Source organism: Mustelus asterias, chromosome 3 (assembly GCF_964213995.1).
Source record: "Mustelus asterias chromosome 3, sMusAst1.hap1.1, whole genome shotgun sequence".
Lineage (NCBI taxonomy): Eukaryota > Metazoa > Chordata > Chondrichthyes > Carcharhiniformes > Triakidae > Mustelus > Mustelus asterias.
This window is the reverse complement of record NC_135803.1, coordinates 93,698,456-93,721,783: the sequence shown is the minus strand read 5'-3', so window position 1 is coordinate 93,721,783 and position 23,328 is coordinate 93,698,456. Positions and strand designations below refer to the sequence as shown.

General features: G+C 42.1%; 1 protein-coding gene across 4 annotated transcripts in view; it reads right to left on the bottom strand.

The window, feature by feature from the left end:
• The window catches only part of dock3 (dedicator of cytokinesis 3), a 1,050,162-nt gene that overhangs the window by 864,231 nt on the left and 162,603 nt on the right, over positions 1–23,328 (bottom strand). For all 4 annotated transcript variants that reach the window (XM_078209344.1, XM_078209345.1, XM_078209346.1 and 1 more), the window contains exon 3: positions 14,058–14,098. In XM_078209344.1, the coding sequence (XP_078065470.1) occupies positions 14,058–14,098 (41 nt within the window). The remainder of the gene's footprint in view (positions 1–14,057; positions 14,099–23,328) is intronic.

The following is a 23,328-nucleotide window of genomic DNA, read 5'->3' as shown; positions in this document are numbered from 1 at the left end:
ACCGCACAAAGCAGAGCAGGCTCAGATTTTTTGCACAGGGCGTATTGTGCTAAACTTAATCGAATACCAACAATTTGAATTCACTTCCTTGGCAAGTACATAAAATAAATTTTTCACAGAATGATAGAAATTACATTATAGGAAGTGGTTGTTTATCCTCCAGAGGCTGTGCTAGCATTCTTTCCTGCATTCCCATCAAATCCTGACCACTGGGGAAGTCTGCTGAGGAGGTGGGAACGTTCTTAAAGATCATTAAACGTTTTGATACCTTCAAATATCACTATTACTTTGTATTATAATGTAGATGTGTTTTTAATGTAGTGACTGATCATAGGGTTCTGCCCTGCAAATGTAAAATGACTACAATAACCACCATTTTGTAAGTGCTGTCATGCACAGCACTTTCGCACTTGCAAGTGCCATACTGCATTCATTACTATAGGAAAATGTGCTGGGAAACTTCCCAGTCATGTTTTGGACTGAGATTTAAATGTCCAGAAATCTTTCACTTTGAAAAATATGGTCCTGCTGTAGAAATAATAAAACAAGCCAAGCACCTGCTCCACTCGTTTGATTAACAGATAACCTGTTTTGAAATGGATATGAAACACCATCTGCAGCTTATAAAAGGCCATTTGTTTTTTTCAGTTTCAATGGACTTCATTGTTCACATTTCTGCATTTGTTTTGATAGTTGGGATTATGAATGCTTGGCTGAGTTCCAAAAGGTATGGACCCATTTATCTCAACAGGTGCCTGTAGTTACATGCTGGATTGATCGGTTTAAGGCCTTACGAAAAGATTGCCTGCCTTTGATAGGATAAATGTGTTTGCTTATATAACAGACTGATCACTTGAGGGGATTTACATTTATTTTAGAATGGTTACAATTGAAGAGAGTTTTTTAGTATAAAGTGAAGTGTCATTGAATATGGCAGTTCTATAAAATTGTTAGAAGTTTAGTTTGTAATGGTCTTTTCAAAGACAACCCAAGGTGGGCCCAAAGTGGATACGTGATACATGGGCAGCAACAAGGGGAATTGGGGCATGAGGGGAGTGGAGCGGATATGAGGGGAGTAGAGGGGGCACAGGGAATCCAAGAGGACATGGAATGCATGGGGGATAAGATAGGATATGGTGTCTGCGTGAGTTTCCTCCAGGTGCACTGGTTTCCTCCCACAGTCTGAAAGACATGCTGGCACCTCAGTGTATCCGAACAGGTGCCGTAGTGTGGCGACTAGGGGATTTTCACAGTAACTTCATTGTGTTAATGTAAGCCCACTTGTGACTAATAAATAAACTTTATATGGGATGCATATGTAATATGTGTGGGCTTGAAGGTGGTATGGAGGGGACAGAGGAGGTGGTTGTGAGTGAGAGGTTAGGGAAATAAGAACAGCATTGGGAGAGTTTGGGCGATGTCCTTAGGGAACAAAAGTTGATCTTCTAACACGCCCGCCTCAAAACTACACTCCTCCAATGCTGGGAGAAAGTATTTCCAGTAGCCAAAAGATCTTTAACCAGTAAACCCAGATTTAAGAAGATTGGCAAAAAAAGTCACATTGCCTGAAAGGATGATGGTAGCAGATTCAGTAATAACTCTCAAAAAGAGATTAGTAAAATATTTTGTAGGGCCAAAATTTGTAGGGCTCTACAAAAAAAGTAGGGGAGTGAAGAAACTAATTGTGTATGAGCCATCACAGGTATCATTAGTCAAACAGCCTCCTTCTGTGCTGTATTATTCTATGACACTTCTAATTAAAAGACTGGGCATTTTAGTAACAGGAGATCTGTGCTGCCAAGCACTTGCAAGGCCATCTGGGAGAGTGTGAGAGGTGGTATTATTAAAATCCATAATGATCGTTTATTGCCATCCCTACATCCTAAGGTTGGTCTTTTCCTTAGAGGCAATAGATTCATCTTAAACACAATGGTACTGCAGCTTTAACAGCTATCATTCATTTCTTGTTACAAGAATAAATGAGAGCAATGTATGCGTGTCTGTCATATTGCTGTCTTTTTCTTTGCATCAAGAAGGAACATTTACTAACTCGCAGAAGACAGTAGCCTAATAGATATGGTTCTCCACACTCTGTACTCTAAGAGCTATATCTAATTTCTTCTCGTTTTGGCCTCAGCTACTTCCACACAGTCACCACCCTCTGGGTGAAGAAATTTCTCCTCACCTCAGTTCTAAAAGGTTTATCACTTATCTTCAAACTATGACCCCTAGTTCTGGACTCCCTCACCATTGGGAACATTCTTTCTGAATCTACCGTCTAACCCTGTTAGAAATTTAGAAGCTTCTATGAGATCCCCTCTCACTCTTCTAAATTCCAGTGAATAGAATCTTAACTGACTTAGTCTCTTCTCATATGACAGACCTGCCATCCCAGGAATCAGCTTGGTAAACCTTCGCTGTACCTCTATAGCAAGGACATCCTTCCTCAGATAAGGACACCAAAACTGCACACAATACTCCAAGTGTGGCCTCACCAACGCCCTATACAATTGCAGCAAAACATCCCTATCCCTATACTCAAACCCTCTCGCTATGAAGGCCAATATACCATTTGTCTTCTTTACTGCCTGCTGTACCTGCGTGCTTGCTTTCAGCGACTGATGCACAAGGATACCAACGTCTCGCTGAGTATCCACCTTCCTCAATTTACATCCATTCAAGTAATAATCTGTCTTTGTATTATTGCTACCAAAGTGGATAACTTCACATTTATCCACATTATACTGCATCTGCCAAGCATATGCCTGCAAACTCAGCCTGTCCAAATCATGCTGAAGCATCTCTGCATCGTCCTCACAGCTCACCCTCCCACCCAACTTTGTATCATCTGCAAATTTCAAGATAATACATTTAGTTCCCTCTTCCAAATCATTTATAATGTGAACAGTTGGGGTCCTAGCCCAGATCTCTGTGGAACCCCACTAGTCACTGAGTGCCAATTAGAGAAAGACCCATCCTTAAAGTTACAAAGCCAATGCTCAGAATGGACCGGGCAAACCCGAATCCATTTCTTGCTTGCTCCAAAAACCAAATTCAAATTCCAACTGAATCCAATTCAACGTCCCCACAGGAGAGACAAACAAGATCCCAGTTGACAAGATAAGGCATTGCACCTCATAAAGAACAAAGAACAATACAGCACAGTAACAGGCCCTTCAGCCCTCCAAGCCCGTGCCACTCCCTGGTCCAAAGTAGACCATTCTTTTGTATCCCTCCATTCCCACTCTGTTCATATGGCTATCTAGTCAAGTCTTAAACGTTCCCAGTGTGTCCGCCTCCACCACCTTGCCTGGCAGCGCATTCCAGGCCCCCACCACCCTCTGTGTAAAATATGTCCTTCTGATATCTGTGTTAAACCTCCCCCCCCTTCACCTTGAACCTATGACCCCTCGTGAACGTCACCACCAACCTGGGGAAAAGCTTCCCACCGTTCACCCTATCTATGCCTTTCATAATTTTATACACCTCTAAGTCTCCCCTCATCCTCCGTCTTCCAGGGAGAACAACCCCAGTTTACCCAATCTCTCCTCATAACTAAGCCCCTCCATACCAGGCAACATCCTGGTAAACCTCCTCTGTACTCTCTCTAAAGCCTCCACGTCCTTCTGGTAGTGTGGCGACCAGAACTGGACGCAGTATTCCAAATGCGGCCGAACCAACGTTCTATACATCTGCAACATCAGACCCCAACTTTTATACCCTATGCCCTGTCCTATAAAGGCAAGCATGCCATATGCCTTCTTCACCACCTGTGACGTCACCTTCAAGTATCTGTGGACTTGCACACCCAGGTCCCTCTGCGTATCTACACCCTTTATGGTTCTGCCATTTATCGTATAGCTCCTCCCTACATTATTTCTACCAAAATGCATCACTTCGCATTTATCAGGATTGAACTCCATCTGCCATTTCTTTGCCCAAATTTCCAGCCCATCTATATCCTTCTGTAGCTTCTGACAATGCTCCTCACTATCTGCAAGTCCTGCCAATTTTGTGTCGTCTGCAAACTTACTGATCACCCCAGTTACACCTTCTTCCAAATCGTTTATATAAATCACAAACAGCAGAGGTCCCAATACAGAGCCCTGCGGAACACCACTAGTCACAGGCCTCCAGCCGGAAAAAGACCCTTCCACTACCACCCTCTGTCTTCTGTGACCAAGCCAGTTCTCCACCCATCTAGCCACCTACCCCTTTATCCCATGAGATCCAACCTTTTTCACTAGCCTACCATGAGGGACTTTGTCAAACGCTTTACTAAAGTCCATATAGACGACATCCATGGCCCTTCCCTCGTCAACCATTCTGGTCACTTCTTCAAAAAACTCCACCAGGTTTGTGAGGCATGACCTCCCTCTCACAAAACCATGCTGACTATTGTTAATGAGTTTATTCCTTTCTAAATGCGCATACATCCTATCTCTAAGAATCTTCTCCAACAACTTCCCCACCACGGACGTCAAGCTCACCGGCCTATAATTACCCGGGTTATCCTTCCTACCCTTCTTAAATAACGGGACCACATTAGCTATCCTCCAATCCTCTGGGACCTCACCTGCGTCCAGTGACGAGACAAAGATTTGCGTCAGAGGCCCAGCGATTTCATCTCTCGTCTCCCTGAGCAGCCTTGGATAGATTCCATCAGGCCCTGGGGATTTGTCAGTCTTTATATTCTCTAACAAACCTAACACTTCCTCCCTTGTAATGGAGATTTTCTCCAACGGTTCAACACTCCCCTCCGAGACACTCCCAGTCAACACATCCCTCTCCTTTGTGAATACCGACGCAAAGTATTCATTTAGGATCTCCCCTACTTCTTTGGGCGCCAAGCATAATTCCCCACTTTTGTCCCTGAGAGATCCGATTTTATCCCTGACAACCCTTTTGTTCCTAACGTATGAATAAAATGCCTTGGGATTCTCCTTAATCCTGTCTGCCAAGGACATTTCGTGACCCCTTTTTGCCCTTCTAATTCCCCATTTGAGTTCTTTCCTACTTTCTTTGTACTCCTCCAGAGCTCCCTCCGTTTTTAGCTGCCTGGACCTAACATAACGCCTCTCTTTTCTTTTTGACCAGTCCCTCAATTTCTCATCTTCAGCTTGATCCGACAACTACTCAACTACCATTAAATTCATACTACTTATTAGGGCCATAGCAATGGTAGATTGACAATTTACACATATTAGCTCTTCAACCTTGATTTTATATCGAGTAGGTTTCGGTTTTTGTGATTTGACTAATTGGCCAGCTGGTACTAATCCTCAAGTGTCCCATATTCTAAAGATTTCATTTAAATTAAACTTACCCTGCAAAGGAACCCATTGGCAGAACAATCCTCTATAATTCTCACATTCAGTGTTCAATGGGCCATATTGCTGAACCATAGAGTCAGAGGTTTACAGCATGGAAATAGCCCTTCGGCCCAACTTGTCCATGCCGCCCCTTTTTTAAACCTCTAAGCTAGTCTCAATTGCCCACCTTTGGCCCATATCCCTCTATACCCATCTTATCCATGTAAACTGTCTAAATGCTTTTTAAAAGACAAAATTGTACCTGCCTCTACTACTACCTCTGGCAGCTTGTTCCAGACACTACCACCCACTGAAAAAAATCGCCCCTTTGGACCCTTTTGTATTTCTCTCCTCTCACCTTAAACCTATGCCCTCTAGTTTTAGACTCCTCTACCTTTGGGAAAAGATATTGACTATCTAGCTGATCTACGCCCCTCATTATTTTATAGATCTCTATAAGATCCAAAGTCTTTCATTCTCCCTTCTCATAACCAAAGTCAAATTTTCTTTTACTTGCCTCTTATTTCATCAGCATGGATGTAACATTATGAAATTTAGCTTAAAATTGATCGTTATAAATAAAACAAAACACAAGAGTGTGTGCAATCCATATTGGTTCACCTCTAGCAAATAAGCCTGGTGATTCATTTATTATGAATGAATTGTGAATAGATGATCCATCAGCAGTATTTTCAGTGCCATCTCACTTGGCAGCAAGGTCGAAAGGGAAGACAGATTTTTCCTCAAAATAGGCTGGAGTGTGCCACATATCTAACTGCTGTACATTTACTAAGCTAATTTTTAGTTATTTTGATGATCTTTGTGGTGCATTCAAGAAAATTTGTTCCAATTTCAGGACTTTTAACCAAGCAGCACAGATTACCAAAATGTGAAAAACGTGTTGCACACAATGTATATTATAGAAAATGCTGGAAGTACACAGTAGATCTACAAACATCTACAAAGAAAAGAAGGCAAGATATGTTACCTTGCCATATTTCCAGCTGACTAAACAAAAGATCACAAGATACTTACAGATTGAGGCGGCCATTCATTGACTCAGAACAGGCACAAACTCCCACCATTTCCGAGTCTCATTTCTTGGATCCAGAATTACGGTTGCATCCACCATTCTATTGGAAAGCCCATTCCAAGTAGATGGATCATTCTGCTTGTGAAGAACTAGTGTCTGGCATTAATTACAATGTCGCCTTTAGTTTGACCCCAAGTAACTTTGTGCCACTCCCACAATTTTAATTTATATTATTCTGGAATAATCTTTTTTTGTTCTATTCACAACATTATATATTACTGTGAACTTATCCTATGGATATTTTGTTTTGAAGCTGAAAAGCCAAAGTTTCTCCAGTCTTCCTTCAAAACTCAAACCTCCGAGAATAGCGATCAGCTTCTTGGTTCTTTTCTGCGCTTTCTAAAAAAATGTTCAGTATCATTCGCCACACCTCTGACATTTAAGCTGTCCTTGAGACTTTAAAATGATTGCACGTTTATTTTATGAATGCATCTCTTGATTCTCGGAGACCAGAACCAGGCACAATAATGGAGCTATGATCCGAATAGATAATTGTATAGTTTGATCACAAGCCTGTCCTGACACATGATGCCTTTCTAAGCTAAAGACTTTTTGCTTCTATGCAATCTGCAACCCTTTATTCCCTGCCTATTCATGTATCTGTCAAGATGCCTTGTAAACATTGCCATTGTATCTGCTTCTACCACCTCCTCTAGCAGTGCATTCCAAGCACTTACCATCCTCTGTAAAAAACCTGCCTCTCACATCTCCTTTGAACTTTCTCTTTTTTATTTAAACCTATGTCCCCTAGCAATTGACATTTCTACCCTGGAAAAAAGACTCCAACTATCCATGCCTCTCAATTTTGCAAACTTCCATCAGGTCGCCCCTTAACCTCCGACATTCAAGTGAACTGTAGACCTGTATGCCTAGATCTCTCTGTACGTTTAATGCTCCTAAGGGTTCTTCCATCACTGTATACTTCCCTCCTGCATTTGAACTTCCAAACTCTATCACCTCACATTTGTCCAGATTAAATTCCATCTGCCATTTCTCCGCTCAAGTCTCCAGCCTATGTATATCCTGCTGTATCCTCTGGTAATCCTCCTCGCTATTCACAGATCTCCCAATCTTTGTGTATCCGCAAACTTACTCATCAGACCACCTAAATTCTTCTCCAAATCATTTATATATATTACAAACAACAGGGGTCCCAGCACTGAGCCCTGCAGAACACCACTGATCGCCGATCTCCAGTCAGAAAAACAACTTTCCACTGTTACTCTCGTCTTCTGTGACCAAGCCAGTTCTGGATCCATCTTACCAGCTCATCGCAGATCATGTGACTTCACCTTCTGTATAAGCCAGTCATGAGGGATTTTGTCAAAGGCCTTGCTGAAGTCCATGTAGACAACATCCAGCACCCTGCCCTCATCAACTATCTTTGTCACTTCCTCAAAAAATTCAATCAAAGTTCGTGAAACATGACCTCCCCCGTACAAAGTGATATTGCTTATCACTAATGAGTCCATATTTTTCCAAATGTGAGTATATCCCGTCCCTAAGAATCTTCCCCAATAATTTCCCTACCAATGACGCAAGGCTCACCGGCCTGTAATTCCCTGGATTATTCCTGTTGCCCTTCTTAAACAAAAGAACAACATTGGCTTTTCTCGAGTCCTCTGGGACCTCTCCTGTGACTAAAGAGGATACAAAGATTTCATACAAGGTCCCAACAATTTCTTCCCTCACCTCCCTCAGTATTCTGGGATAGATCCCATTCGGTCCTGGGGACTTGCGTACCTTGATGCTTTTCAAAACACCTAGCACCACCTCCTTTTTTTATATCAACATGCCCCAGAATATCAACACACCCACCTTTAGACTCATTGTCCACCATGTCCTTCTCCGATTCCACACATAAATTCCCTCTTTTGTCCTTGAGTGGGCCCACCCTTTCACTCCTTTTATACAGATAAAGCACATTGGAATTAATCTTAATCGTGTTTGCCAGGGACATTTTATGCCCCCTCTTAGCCCTCCTAACTACTTGTTTAAGTTCTTTCCTGCTTTTTTATATCCTTCGAGGGCTCGGTCTTCAGTTTCCTAAACCTTACAAATGCCTTCTTTTCCTTTTTGACTAAGCTCCCAATTTTTCTCGTCAAAGGTTCCCAAATCTTGCCATCCTGATCCTTCATTTTCCCAGGAACATGCTGGTCCTGAACTCGAATCAACTGGCCTTTAAAAGATTCCCACATGTTGATGGTGATTTACCCTCAAACACTTCCCCCAATCTACATTCCCCAATTCATGTCGAATATTGTCATAGATAGCCTACGTTTAGTACTTTCACCGGAGAACTACTCTTATTCTTATTCAGAACTAACTTAAGACTTGCGGAATTATGATCACTGTTCCCAAAATGCTCTCCCACTGAAATTTTGATGACCTGACTGGGCTCAAATACCAGGTCTAGTATGGCCCTTTCCTAGTTGAACTATTTACACATTGCACCTAACAAATTCCCCCCTCTCCCCATCTAAGCCCCTGGCACTAATATATATATTCCTCTGTCTCCCGCTGGCTGTTGGGAGGCCTGTAGTACAACCTCAAAGTGATTGCACCCTTCCTATTCCTGCGCTCTACCCATATAGCCTCGCTGTATAAACCCTCAAAGGTGTCTTCCCTCAGTACAGCTGTGATATTTTCCCTAGTCAGTGACGCAACTCCCCAATGTCTTTTACATCCCTCTCTATCACGCCTGAAACATCTAAATCCTGCAATGTTAAGCTGCCAGTCTTGTCCCTCTCTCAACCAAGTCTCTGTAATAGCTACAATATCATAGTTATATGTTTGAATCCAAGCTCAAAGTTAATTTGCCTTCGATGTCATATTTCTCACGTTAAAATAAATACACTTCAGACCACCAGCCCTGCCGTATTCATAGAATTATAGAATTCCTACAGCGCAAAGACAGCATTCGGCCCATCAAGTCCACACCAACTCTCTGACAAAGTATCTTACCCAGGTCGTTTCCCCCACCCTGTCCCTGTAACCCCATATATTTATGATGGCTAACTCATCTAACCTACACATCTTGGGGCATTAAGGGGCATTTTAACATGCCCAATCCACTTAAACTGCACATTTCCGCCTCTGCGAGAGGAAATCGGAGCATCCGGAGGAAATTCATGCAAACAGAGAGAATGTGCAAACACCATACAGCTACCCAAAGCTGGAATCGAACCCAGGTCCCTGGAGCTGAGGGGCAGCAGTGCTGTGCCACCATGCCACCCACCAACCCTGTCCACGTTTCCTCTTAGCTTAATTACCATAGTTTCTAACTCCTCCCCAGTTGTTTCACTCGCTGACCTACTATTCTGGTTCCCAACCCCCACCACACTAGTTTAAACCCACCCAAGTGACACTAGTAAACCTTCCTGCCGGAGTATTGGTGCCCCTCCAGTTTAGGTGCAACTTAGGTACTGTGTTGCTGTCACCATCCCCTGATTGGCAATCCCACACAACAGTATCCAAAATGGTGTACATTTTAGAGAGGGGGATACTACTGTGACTGTATTCCTTTTTATTAACTTATGGATTGAAGGTATTGCTGGTGTGGTAATTCAGCCAAAGCCTGTTTCCCATCACCAAGCATCCTTTATTGTATACCAAGGAAGAGACTGCTCCTGTCGCTCATAGCTAGGTGGTTCAACATCAATACCTACAAACTTGGTCTGGGTGAAGTCACAGGTTTAAAAGCCCCCAGTGAACACTTTCTATTGGGCAACCCTCCGCTTGCTCAATAAGGGACTCCACAAATCCCACGGGGAGATCTATCGATGATTCCCTGTGGCCCTAACGGCCATCATTAGACCCCCCATTCCCCCCTTAGATCCAAACCTCTCCCAGCATCCCCATTACAAGGAAATCCTTTGCATCATTTATGAATCGATCGGAGGTCCATTGAAGGTTGCATCAGGCAGAGTAACAAGACAGGGGCTTCTTCGTTTCCGGAAGAAGTGTCGAAGGGTTACTGAAGTGGGTCCCTCCTCAGGTTCTGCTTCAGCCTAGAGACCCACTTCTTCAGCCTCCATCTTTGAATCCGTACCTTCACTATCTGGAGGGGCCAACATGGAATCAGTGTCGAACTTGGGGCTGGCACTGGCAGCAGTCATTTCCATGGCCAATAGTGAAGTCTGCTCATGCATGGACTCCTTGGCTCTGAGATGGTCCAAGTACTTCTTCAAGATTTTACCCTGGACTTTGACCTTATTTGATACTGGTCCTGTTTTCTCCATAATGATCCCAAGGACCCAAATGGGTCCATCCCCAAAGCTTCTCATGTGAAACAGATCACCTTTTAGGAAAGTTCTCTCTGTCCTTGCAGAATTGTCATTTCTTTTTTGGACTCCAACCTCTGTGCCAAGTTTGGAAATATCAGGCTTAATCTGGTATGAAGTCACCATCCCATTAACAGCTCCACTGAGGCAACACCTGTTGTGCATGGCATGGTCCTGTAATTGAACAAAAACTGCGCCAGTTTGGTCTCCATTGATGCCGCCAGTTGTTTCTTCAAACTGTTTTTGAAGGTTTGCACCACCTGTTCTGCCAGCCCATTTGACAGCTGGTGATAAGGTGCAGTTCAGATGTGTCAGATACCTTTGAAGAACACAAAGTTCTGGACATCACCGCTAGTAAAGGCTGAGACGTTATCGAAAAACAGGATTTCTGATGTTCCACGTACACTAAAACTTTGCTGTAATTTCGTGATCGTAGCCTGGGAAGTCAGGAAGTCTATGCAGTGCACCTCCAACCATGTAAGCCTGCGTCCACCATGATTAAAAACATGGAACCCATGAAGGACCCTTACAAAATCCACGTGTATACACACACACAAGGCCTGACAGACCACTCCCATGGGTGTAAGGAGGCTGAGGGCAGAAGTTTTTGATTTTCCTGCCATAAGTTACATTGCTTTACCAAGTCTGTGATGTCAGAATAATGACCTAGCCAGCATCTTCATTTTTGGTACTCCCAAGTGACCATTACGTAGTCCATATTAGTTAATATTGGAAGTCATCCTGGGGCCGAACAATTACTCAGGATCCCCAAAGAATGACTCTGGCCTCAACACCATATTCAACTTTTTAATGAAGGTAGGGTTTCATTTCTTTGGAAGGTCACCCTTCGAATCTCCCATGCAAGATCACATGCCTTATATTTAGATAGGGTTGGATCTTTCTGGGTCTAGGCTTTAATCGGTCTTGCTGACACAGGTAAAGTCTCCAAAAAAATGCAGGGTCATCACGACCTCGTCCAATGCTGGTAAAGGAGCTAGACTTGTAAGAAACGGGAGGCGACTCTGCATTAGCATTGCTATATGGGTTACAGGGTAATATTCTAGAAGACATTCATGGGCTGCCAATAACAAGGCCTACTGCTGGATCCAAGTGGAGTTGTTAGGAAGTTTCGCTCAGTTGGCTGGACAGCTTGTTTGTGTTGCAAAACAACGCCAACAGTGCAGGTTCAATTCCCATATAGCTAAGGTTATTCATAAAGGCCCACCTTCTCAACTTTGCCCCTTGCCTGAGGTGTGATGATCCTCAGGTTAAATCACCATCAGTCAACCCTCCCCTCAAATGGGGGGAAGCAACCTATGGTCATCTGGGACTATGGCAACTTCGCTTTACCTTACCTTATCCTCTATTGGTCGCCTAAATACATTATTTCAGCCGCTTGAAAAATGCTTTTCTCCCTCTTTTAAGTACGTAGAACACAAAATGTATTTCTAGAATTTTTTGTTTCAGTTTTACAGTACTTTTCTTTTTATTTGTCTAGTTTTATGTTTTTTTCTTCAATTATTCTTGTGAATAACATGCAATCTACTACCTATGCTGAAGTAAAGCATGTGTTTTTCCAGTCTGCTGTTTAAAAGATAATAAAACTTTTTCTGCTGATGGTTTTGGTATTAAGCAGGGAGTTGAGTCATACAAATCAGCAACTTATTTCAGTACAATCAAGGTAATTTAATATGACAATTATGTATTTGACACACATTCCCTGCTCAACAGATAGGAAAACTTGGTTCTTTGATGATTTATCACTTATATTGGCAGGTAAGGAGAGTTTAAGGACCAATACTGTGTGCATTCTGGAGTTTAACTTCAATATAGCCAGTGATCATACCTCTGATTATTCTTTCAGTATTGCCAAGAATTTCATAGCTCACTTATAGCAGATTAAATATTCTAACCAACACAAACAATAGTCATTGTATTGCTAATCTGATCAATAAATTGGAAGCCACAAATCATTCATTATAAATTATTCATATTGATTACAGGTGAATTACCACAAATTAATGACCACTGCACGCAATGATTAAATTAAATTTCACTACGCATTAATATATAAATGCAATGCGGTTAAGACATCACATTATATTTTTCATAATACATATGCTCATAACTAATTCCTAATTTTTTAAAAAAATGAACAATTACCTTTTTCAAATAGTTGAGACTGTGACTCTGAACAAAAGGGGCTATTTGACAACATCAAAGAAATTGGCACCTTGTTATCTTTGAAGACACCCTATCAGCTGCAGAGATCAAGTTCAAAGAGAACTATACATTGGTATCTGCATTTCATAACCCAGGCTGGTCAACCAGCGTCTGCTAGGGCAAAGAGCCCTGCAGCCTTCCTCAATTCTTAATGGTTAAGGAATTTTAATCTCAGGAACACAAATGAGGAATCCCATCCTTTGTCGAAGGTGGTATGGAGAGATGGGGATCATATGACATGAACCTCTTGCTTAAAGAACCAGTTATACTGACTTGCTGTACTGCAAACCTGTGTCTGCTTTTTTTCCAACTATCTAGCAGCACCACAAAAAGGCTCTGTCAGACTGAATGCCCTGCTCCCAACTGTTTTCACCTTCTGTGCCATTGCATACAAGAGTGAGCTATCTCTACATGCATATCTCATCATGATGTGGAGATGCCAGCACTGCACGGAAAGCTTGTGATACCAAATAAACCTGTTGTACTTTCTGATATTGTGAGGCTTCTTACTGTGCCTATCTCATCATGGAAGTTAACTCTACTGGAAAAGTGAGTTATTCAACAAAACTTCAACCTGCAGACCTCTGTGAAGGAATATACCTTAAACTTTGATTCTGGACTCAAGTGAAAGAATTGTTCTTTTCTCTGTGGTCCATGCTCTATAAATCTTTTTCTCTATCAGCCTTTTACTGCACAATTAAAAATGAGGCAATGTTGCTACCCTCCTCCTGCACTTGTGTGTGTGTGCAAATAAATTAATCCACAGTTCATCACACCACGAGTTTGCTGTGGGGTTATTAATGGAAAATTGAATCGCATCAAAACTGAGGGTTTGTAAGTATGCCCCACTAATGTTTGGGAATCAAATCAAACAGCTTTCGGTTTATGGGATGGTGGTGAGAGAATAAATCAGGACTATTTAAAATTGGCCGCTTCTGTCTGTTACAAAGGTAAAAAAGAAATACATTGAACTGTGAGATACAAAGTGTTCTTCACCACAGGTGGACAGTACTGAGCTCTAAATAATTGTACAGTTGCTTGGAAATTAACCACATTTCACACTTCTGCCAGGCATCCACCACATGTAACGGTTTCAATTTGGCTCAAGAATTCTCACTCTTGAAATAAAAGACTATACATTATTACCTTGACTGTAGGCTTTTTGGTTGCAAACCCTCTGAACCATCCTGCAAAAGAAACACAAAAAGGCTGTCAAAAAATACATAAGGTGTGTCATGTTAGTGGATTTCTACTTGGGGAAAATTGTAATTAATTGCATTTCAAGTGTGAAGACTTGATTGACTTCTAAGGAAATTGACTTAGAATTTTGGAAAACAAGAAGAGGGTGGAAAATCTTACTAATAAAAGGGATTTATATCAAATATTGCAATAACTGTGATATCCAGATGTTATCTGTACTTTGAGCAACTGCCTTTCATTTTCATATTACTCCCATAAATAATGCCACCCCCATAAATCTAATTTTTCAGAATGAATGCATTAAAATAAAACTTAAAATTAGATTGAGATGAAAGGACCAAAAATACAAAAAAAAGTGATACAAGAAAGATACAAAACAAAATGAAATGAAGATGTCTGAACTGGAACTTTAAATTTAAACATTATAGAAGCACAGGAAAAGTTCATAACAGCTGTCACTAGGCAGGTTTCATGCAAGCCAAAGGAGTTTCAAAATATTGCATAATTAACCAGCTTGGTTAATGTGAGGAAAGGGTGTTTCACTCCAAGAGTAATTCCACTGACAAATTAAGGATCTGTTATCAAAACAAGCTTTATCCATAATACAGTTTAAGTATAACTCTAACAAAATGAAGCAGCTGAACTCTTACAATCTTTGAACATGAAAAGAAACAACTAATTTCTAACTTATCGCTACTCCATTCCAATAATCAACATTAAGAGCATTCAAATGGTTATTGGATAAACATATGGATGATATTGGAATAGTGTAGATTAGAGGGGCTTTAGATTGGTACCACTGGTCGGCGCAACATCGAGGGCCGAAGGGCCTGTACTGCGCTGTAATGTTCTATGTTCTAACATTCTTCTGACAGACTTAAAACTCACTTTAAATATAGTGAGCAATCACAAATACACTTGCTATTATGAGGGCCAACACCCTTGGAGTTTTCAGAAAAATAGAGATTCCAGAAGCCTGCAAAACTCACCTAACTTCAATCAATATAGCCAAACTCCAACCCCTTGCTTCAAAAGCCTGTTTCTTTTTCTGCCACCAATCCAGGACTGCACATGAACCACAACATCACATGATCCTGTCAATCACTCTAGCCAAATCCCCAGCGAACTTAAGTAAACAAAAGTCCACTAACTCATCTCAACATAACCACTTGCTAGGTTGAAATGCGTAATTGTTCTGCATCTCCAGCATCTGAGTGTATTCCTTCCAGACAGGAAAAAGCTGAACTTTAAAACATTCTTTTGAAACATTAAAAACACACAAATATATCCATATCATTTGTACTCTTTCATTATAATGAAGTCTTGAGTCCATTCTGGGCATTAAATATTAGGGGATTAAATATCATTCTTAAAATTTACATGTACAAAATATCTATCACATTACCGGATTAGCTGAATTCCTAATTTCTAAAGTAACAATCACAACTAAAATGCAGTAACAAGTACAAGTAGAAACAAAAACTGTTCACCACTAACCAACATGTAAAGGTATGAATTAAAAATAATTTTGATTCAGTTGATACCTGTCTTGGCTTGAATCAGAAGATTATGGATTTAAATGCCAAACCAATATTTGGTCACAATCTAGAGTAACAGATCAGTGCATTACTAGCAACAGTACTTTCAAATAAAAAGTTAAACTTGTTCATCCAGGTGGAAATTAAAGATCACATTATATTATTCAAAGAAGAATTTTGAGTTCTCTCAGTGTCATGGCCAAGATTTGAAATCCACCAGAAACAGATTAATTGCTTCCCGTCTCATTACTACAATTGGATCCATGCTGTGTGCATGACTACAGGCAAGTTATCCCACATAACGAGAATGATTGCATTTCAAAATTTTTTGTTACGTGAAGCACTGAAACATTTGGAGACGTTATAAAATGCTATATAAATGTAAACAAATTTCATAATTATGAAAGGTATCATCTTTGAATGCAATTACTCAGCGATAACCTGCTCATTGATACTCAGTTTGGGTCCCGTTAGAGCTACTCAGCTCTTGACCTCATTAATATGGTGGGTGTGGGGCAGCACGGTGGCACAGTGGTTAGCACTGCTGCCTCACAGCACCAGGGATCTGGGTTTGATTCCCGGCTTATGGTCACTGTCTGTGTGGAGTTTGAACGTTCTCCCTGTGTCTGCATGGGTTTCCTCTCGGTGCTCCGGTTTCTTCCCACAGTCTGAAAGACGTGCTGGTTAGGTGCATTGACCTGAACAGGCGCCAGAGTGTGGCGACTCGGGGAATTTCACAGCAACTTCATTGCAATGTTAATGTAAGCCTTACTTGTGACTAATAAATAAACTTTAATAGCCTTGGTCCAAACATGGACAAAAGAGCTGAACTCAAAGTGAGACAAGGCAGCATTGAACGGAACGTGGCATCAAGGAGCCATGGCAACACTGAAGTAATTGGCCTCTTTTAAGGTAAATGGTTATCGTTCGGCTTTTAATTTTATTGAATTCAAATTTCACCATCTGCCATGGTGGGATTCAAATCTGGTTCCCCAGGGCATTACTCTGGGTTTCTAGATTACTAGTATAGCGACAATACCACTATGCCACAGCCTCTCCCAGGCGAACTGGGGGAAAACTCTCCACTGGATTGAGTCATGCCTTGCACAAAGGAAGTTGGCTGTGGAGATCAATCTCCTCAGGATAGTACCCGTAGACCAAATCATCTTCGGCACTTCATCAATGACCTTCTCTCTTTCATCAGGGAAGAAGTCAGGGTGTTCACTGATATTGCATAATATTCAGCAATATTACTAACTCCTCCAATACTGAAGCAGCCCATGTCCATACGCAGCAAGATCTGGACAACATTTAGGCTTGGGCTGTTAAGTGGCAAACACCATTCGCAACATACAAGCCCTAGGTAATGATCATCTCCAACAGAATGGAATCTAACTATCACCTCCTGATATTCAATGGCATTATCATCACTGAATCTTCCACTATCAACCTCCTGGGTTTTACTATTGACAAGAAACTAAATTGGGCCAGCCATATAAAGATTGTGGGTACAAGAGCCGGTCAGAGACCGGGAATTCTGTGGTAATTTGCCAGCTAAATCCCCAAAGGCTATCCACCATCTTCAAGGTGGAAGTCTGAAGTGTGATGGAATATTTTCCACTTGCTTAGATGACTCCACCGACGCAAAGCGGCAGCACCTACAAGGTGCATTGCAGCAATTCACCAGGCTCCCTTGATACCTTCTGAACCCACAACTGTTACCACCTCAAATGATAAGAGCAACAAATGCATGGGAATGCCACCATCTGCAAGCTTCCTTCCAAGTCACACAATCTTGGTTTAGAACTATATTGCCGTTCCTTCATTGTCACTGGATGAAAATCCTGGAACGACCTTCCTTTCAGTAGTCTGGGTGTACTCACCACTACCTTCTCAATGGCATTTAGGGATGGGCAATAAATGGTGGCCTAGCCAGCGATACCCACAGCCCGTCAACAAACAAAAAGGAATACATTTGGAGTTCAAGTGGATGCATAAAGTACTTGTTTAATCTTAAATGATTAACTGTAAAACTGGCCTATCAAGTGCATCAAAACTTGCTGTTCTAAGACACTCTCCTCCCCGCTGAAAATTATATGAAAAGCCCAAGTTTTTAGTGATTGCACTAAAAACTAGTTAAGTAAATTGGACAAGCAAATACTCTAGATGAAATTGCACATTTGTTTCATGCAGTATAAGTAAAAAAGCATGACTCTTCAACTCATTTTATTTTAGTAAAATAGATAATGCAGCTAACAATATACAAGGATTTGTTTATGCATGCAACTACAGAACACTAGATGCACAGATCTTGGATGTAACTGGTATATGAGGGGAACAATCTACAGTCTTCATCTCTCGAAAGTGGGCGAAAAGCTTATGTATATATTTATTCTTAGACAGTGGTACAAGAGATCCATTATCAATAGTTCCAGAAGTTTTGAGTCACATTTTGAAAAGTCAAACATTTTCATTTTATTAAGCCTGGAGTTAAAAATCCACAAGCACTTCACAAATGACAATTAACTTCTAAATGGTCTTAGGATGTACTGCATGGTCAGTGATCAAATTATGTGGCCAACACGAAGTATTATTATATACAGTGCTATGAATCAAATTCAGTGTGTCGCTAGGTGCTAAATTGGCAGTTGGCAGAGAGTAACATTTAAGCTGTAGGGTGTTCCAATATTTGTTAGAGGTTCCTACATAAGTAGCATGGGTGGGGCCCTCTTGAATGTTTTGATAGGTCATCAAATCAATTGAAGGGTCAATGAACAACTTCTCTTGAGGCAGTCAGTTTGAGTCACTCTGCTAGCAAGTGCCATGGAGGAAAGGACAGGACTGTTGGACTTTAACCTGGTGTTGTGGGACTTCTTACTGTGAAAGGACAGGAACAGGCCCCAGTTATGTTAAAGAGCTGTGGACAGATTTTAGGTAAAATGGGCAATCAGGACAAAGATACTGCTTTAGAGCAGTAGTGTTTTGCTTGGCACGGCCATAGATCTGAAAGTTTACTTGTAAGGTAGTATTTGTTTGTACTCCAGGGAACAGTAATCTTGGGAAGTGAAACTGAAACCATGCGAGATGGGCCATTGTTAAACCTGCCCGAGTGGGAGTGACTTTTGGACAGATTTCCAAGGAGCGACCTTCAAAGGTGAATCTGGGAATCTCTGGTGAGACAGAGTTCCAACGACATTGTTTAACTTGGTGTTTACTGACACCTGAGTAGGCTCTCAAGAAATCCATGGACTTTGTCTTGGCTGCAGCTGTCATTTACTCTGTAGTGCGGTGTGTTTGACAATAGTTTGTCTGTTAATTTACATGTACATCATACTTATCCAGAGTACACGACAGATTTGTAAATTGATTTAAATTCTGAACTGGAAGTGTTTTTGTTTTTCAAAACCTGTGGAATCATGTGACTTTATTCCAAAAGCAGGTGTCTTCAATCTCAACCTTTATCTGCCGTGAACAAAGCATTATTGGTCCCTACATCTCAGGATCTGGCCAAGGATCATAACAGCAGCTACACTTTGACCCAGATTTTGCGGTAAGGCTGTCAGCAGTCACCATTGTTAGTACATAAATCAGACAACTTTTCGCATCTGCACTTGTACAGTTAAATGGAAATTCGGAAGTCGCTGTCAGAGACATCCCACTCCTTCAAAAGGTACGCTGAAGTACTCATTAATGAACTCAGCACTGAAATGATTATAATACAATAAAATTGCTATACTTCACTAGTTCTGCACTAAAAGTGGATGGAAAAATTAGCACAGGTGCATTCAGGAAAAATAAAATAAAAATAAAAAATGTCTCACTTTCTGCCCTGACCACAGATTTCCTGGAGAAAGTGCTATGCTGGCATAAATGCTAGACCTAGAGGAAATGTGCCATAAGAAGTCCACAGAAACTCTGTGGGCAGCTATCAATGCGAAAGTGGTGAGTGTTGTTCCTTTGCTGCTGACAGTAAAACCTGGGACAAGCACGTCTCTCAAATTTCTATCTAAATCCTTTCATGGCAATATGTATCCAGTGCCCTTTCCAATATTGTTACAATTGACTCCCATGAATAACAGACTATGGTAATTAATCTTCCAACTAATAGACATTTAAGGTTTTGAAATACGAGTGCCATTTCAAAGAAAATCCTGATGGGCTCAATTTAAGCCAATTAAAAAGCATTTATTATCAGGTACCAGGGACCCGATTTTCTGTAAGTACTGTTTCCCAACCTGACACCCACCGGGGTCACCAGGACAGAGTGAAGAAATGGGGGTGAGATGTTGTTAGTAGTTAATGGAGGCAGCTGCGCATATAGAAGTGCAGCTGTGTTCAAACAGCTCCAATTTTCATAGAGGGGATGCCCAAAACACAAATTCTGAGCTTTAGGCTTCTCAGGAACAAGACAAAAGCTGCCAGAGTTCTTTGGAGAAATATGGTACTCTTTTGGAGAGGTATGGAGCCCTTTCAGATAGGATCAGAAAGACATCTGGACAAGGTAAGTGGCTTTTAGGAGAGGTGAGCTGCCCTTTGGAATTGTGAGTAGCTATAAATATGCATTAAAAAGTGGATAATCTCATTGGAAATGTCTAGTTGTTTGAGCTGTCAAGGGAAATGTCAAGCTGTTTGGATCTGTAAATCAGTTAAGGGAACTATTAAGCAGTGAAAGGACCTGTCAAGCCGTCAAGGCACTGAAATTTCCTGGTCTTTAAATTTTAAAAAATATTGCAGTTTAAAAACCATTGCTTGCTTTTTCACTGTGTTGACATAAGCCTGGGGACTATTATAGGATTTGTGCTGCATGTCTAATTTCACAACATTGCTTTATCATTAGTGGGCTTCCCATCAATTCATAGTTAGATTAGCAGTTCAAAGTGATTGGCAAATCTCTGATGTGAGGCTATGAATATCAATGTTTGTTTTTATAGGGAATTAAGCACTTGAATGCAAGATTTGCTTTCATCAGAGATTATGCACTTGAAAGAAATGTGCTTTTATAAGAAATTAAGGACTAGAATTAAATATCTGTTTTTATAGAGAATTATGTAGTTGAATAAATAGAAAAGTGTTGAATGGGTTTTCATGAGAGAATTTTTTTTAATGAAAGCAAAGTTTGCAATCGACACTTCGAACTACTTCGCCTCATCTCCGCATAGGTCCTGACATCTGTCCGTGGCAGATGCTGGGTGAGTTGGCACTGAGTGTATAAGGGCTAAGAGTAGGAGACATGGGTTGGCATAAGTTAGAACTATGGACGCATGGGTTGGCATAGGTACTATAAAGGGTCATGGGGTCAGTAAAGGGACAGCCTGGCATAAGGCCATGGGGTAGGTAGAGGGATACAGGTTGGCATAAAGGCTCTCATGGAGCATGGGACAGAGGGAATAGATTGGCCTGCGGACTACAAACATCAGGATGGGTAGAGGGACATACAGACTATAGAGGGGAATAGGGGGTGCAAAGAGGTACGCAAGGTGGCAATGAGAGTATAAGGGACCCTGCAGGGATGGGAAGCATGGGGTGACAAGGATTGGCATGAGTGGGATGTGGGGAATGTGTGGGAGTATGAAGGGAGGGAGCTAGAGTGCTCCCTTTTGATCTTTCTTTTAGTAGGGCCTTTCAGACAGCCGACCTCTGCACCAGGCAGCCTGCGTTGGCCTCCAAATTATTTACATGGTGGCAGGCCCAACACCCATTAGGTATTTGGCCCAGACCCAGAATTAAATTGAGACCACCCAGGGCTCTTTCTCCCAAGTCGAGTTTGTGGAATCCGAAATTTGGGAACAAGAATTCAGCTCTCTTTATCTAGCATGTGTTTTTTATTCCACACATTTTATGTACCTCGATCAGATCCCCCTCTCATTCTTCTGAACTCCAGCAAGTACAAGCCTAAGATATCCAACCACTCTATGACAGCCCTTTCATCCCTGGAATCAATTTGCTGAACCTTCTTTGAACTGCCTCCAGTGCCACCACATTGTCTTCCTCAAGTAAGGAGATCAAAACTGGACACAAAACTCCAGGTGTGGTCTTACCAATGCCTTATACAATTGTAACAACACTTCTTTACTTTTAAAATCTTGGGGGGAGGGGGGGATGGAAATCTCCCAGCCCACTGTGTTGCTTTAGCAATGCAACGGGCTGGGAGACTCAAGCGGAGGCCGTTTAGTAGGCTTCCCGCTGGGCGTCACATCTTCCACAAGTCTCCAGGCACCGGATTCCCAGCGCCATCAGCTGTGCATCAAAAAACGGCAGAGAGCTGCATAAATTATTTAAGTCTCATTTAAATGCAAATCTCCACCCCCCTCCCCACCAGGAGCACTTCTCTCCAGCAGGGTTTACAATAGCTCCCGCAAGTGGCTGCCTGACCCTGCTGGAGGAAAAGGGGAGGGGCATCAAGGCCACCCCAGGAGGTCAGAGGTAAGGGGGTGCCCCTGGATATTGCCAGCTTTGCAGTGTCAGCCTGGCCCGCTGGGGCTGGCCCGGATTCATCCAGGGGGCCAGCAATTGAGCTGGCCAGCGATCGGGAGGCCGGCAATGTGGGGCTACAGAGCATGTGCCAATAGATCGGTGCATGTGCTGTGGCCCGCTTAGCGCTATTCTGCCGGTTTCTCCAGCGGGAATAGGCCTAGCATGCTTCACGCTAGGGCTCTCTATGATGCAGAGTGTGGGAAATTCATTTTGAAAATCCCACTGAAAAAAGCAGCTGGATTTACTCGTTTATATGCAAATTTGACACGACTTTTTTTGGAAGAATCCCACCCTTGTTCTTTTGCAATAAACGCCAAGATTGCATTTGCCTTTCTTATTATATGCTGCACCTGCATACGCACTTCCTGTGATTCATACACAAGTACACCCAGATCCCTCTGCACTGACACACTTTGAATCTATTTTTCTGGCCAAAATGGATAATCTCGCACTTATCCACATTAAACTCCATCTGCCAGATTCTGGCCCATTCTCCCAGCCAGGTTGGCACAGTGGCACAATGGTTAGCACTGCTGCCTCAGAGCATCAGAAATCTTGGTTCAATTCCAGCCTTGGGTTGCTGTGTGGAGTTTGCATGTTCGTCCCTTGCCTGCATGCATTTCCTCTAGGTGCTCCGGTTTCCTCCCACACCCCAAAGATGTGCAGGTTAGGTGGATTGGCCATGGTAAATTGCCTCTTAGCGTCAGGGGGACTAGGATAAATACACGGGGTTACGGGGATAAGGCCTGGGTGGGATTGTTGTTGGTGCAGGCTGGATGGGTCAAATGGTCTCTTTCTGTACTGTAGAGACTCTATGATTCTATCAATATCCATCTGTAAACTCTTTGGGTGGAATTTTACAAGATTTTTCTAAGTGTTGGGCAGGCGTGAAACTGGAAGAGTTCCAGATCCGTTTTTTGGTCCTGAAAATGCGCCCAATCTGAGGCACTCTGTCTTTAAAATTTTGGGTGAGTCCTTATCCTGCCACAGAAGGCAGTGGGCAGGGCTTAACGCACCCAAAAACCTGCAGCTCCAATCAGAGCCTCAAACTGCACATGTGCAGCAAAAAAAATAAATAAATAAAGCAGCTCCCCTGCTAGGTCACTCCTGGGCCAGATACAGCCTCCACCTAGCCCCCAAGGACATTGGAACCCGCCCAACATTAATGACCCCCTTACCCCCCACCCCCCCCCCAACCCCGGACC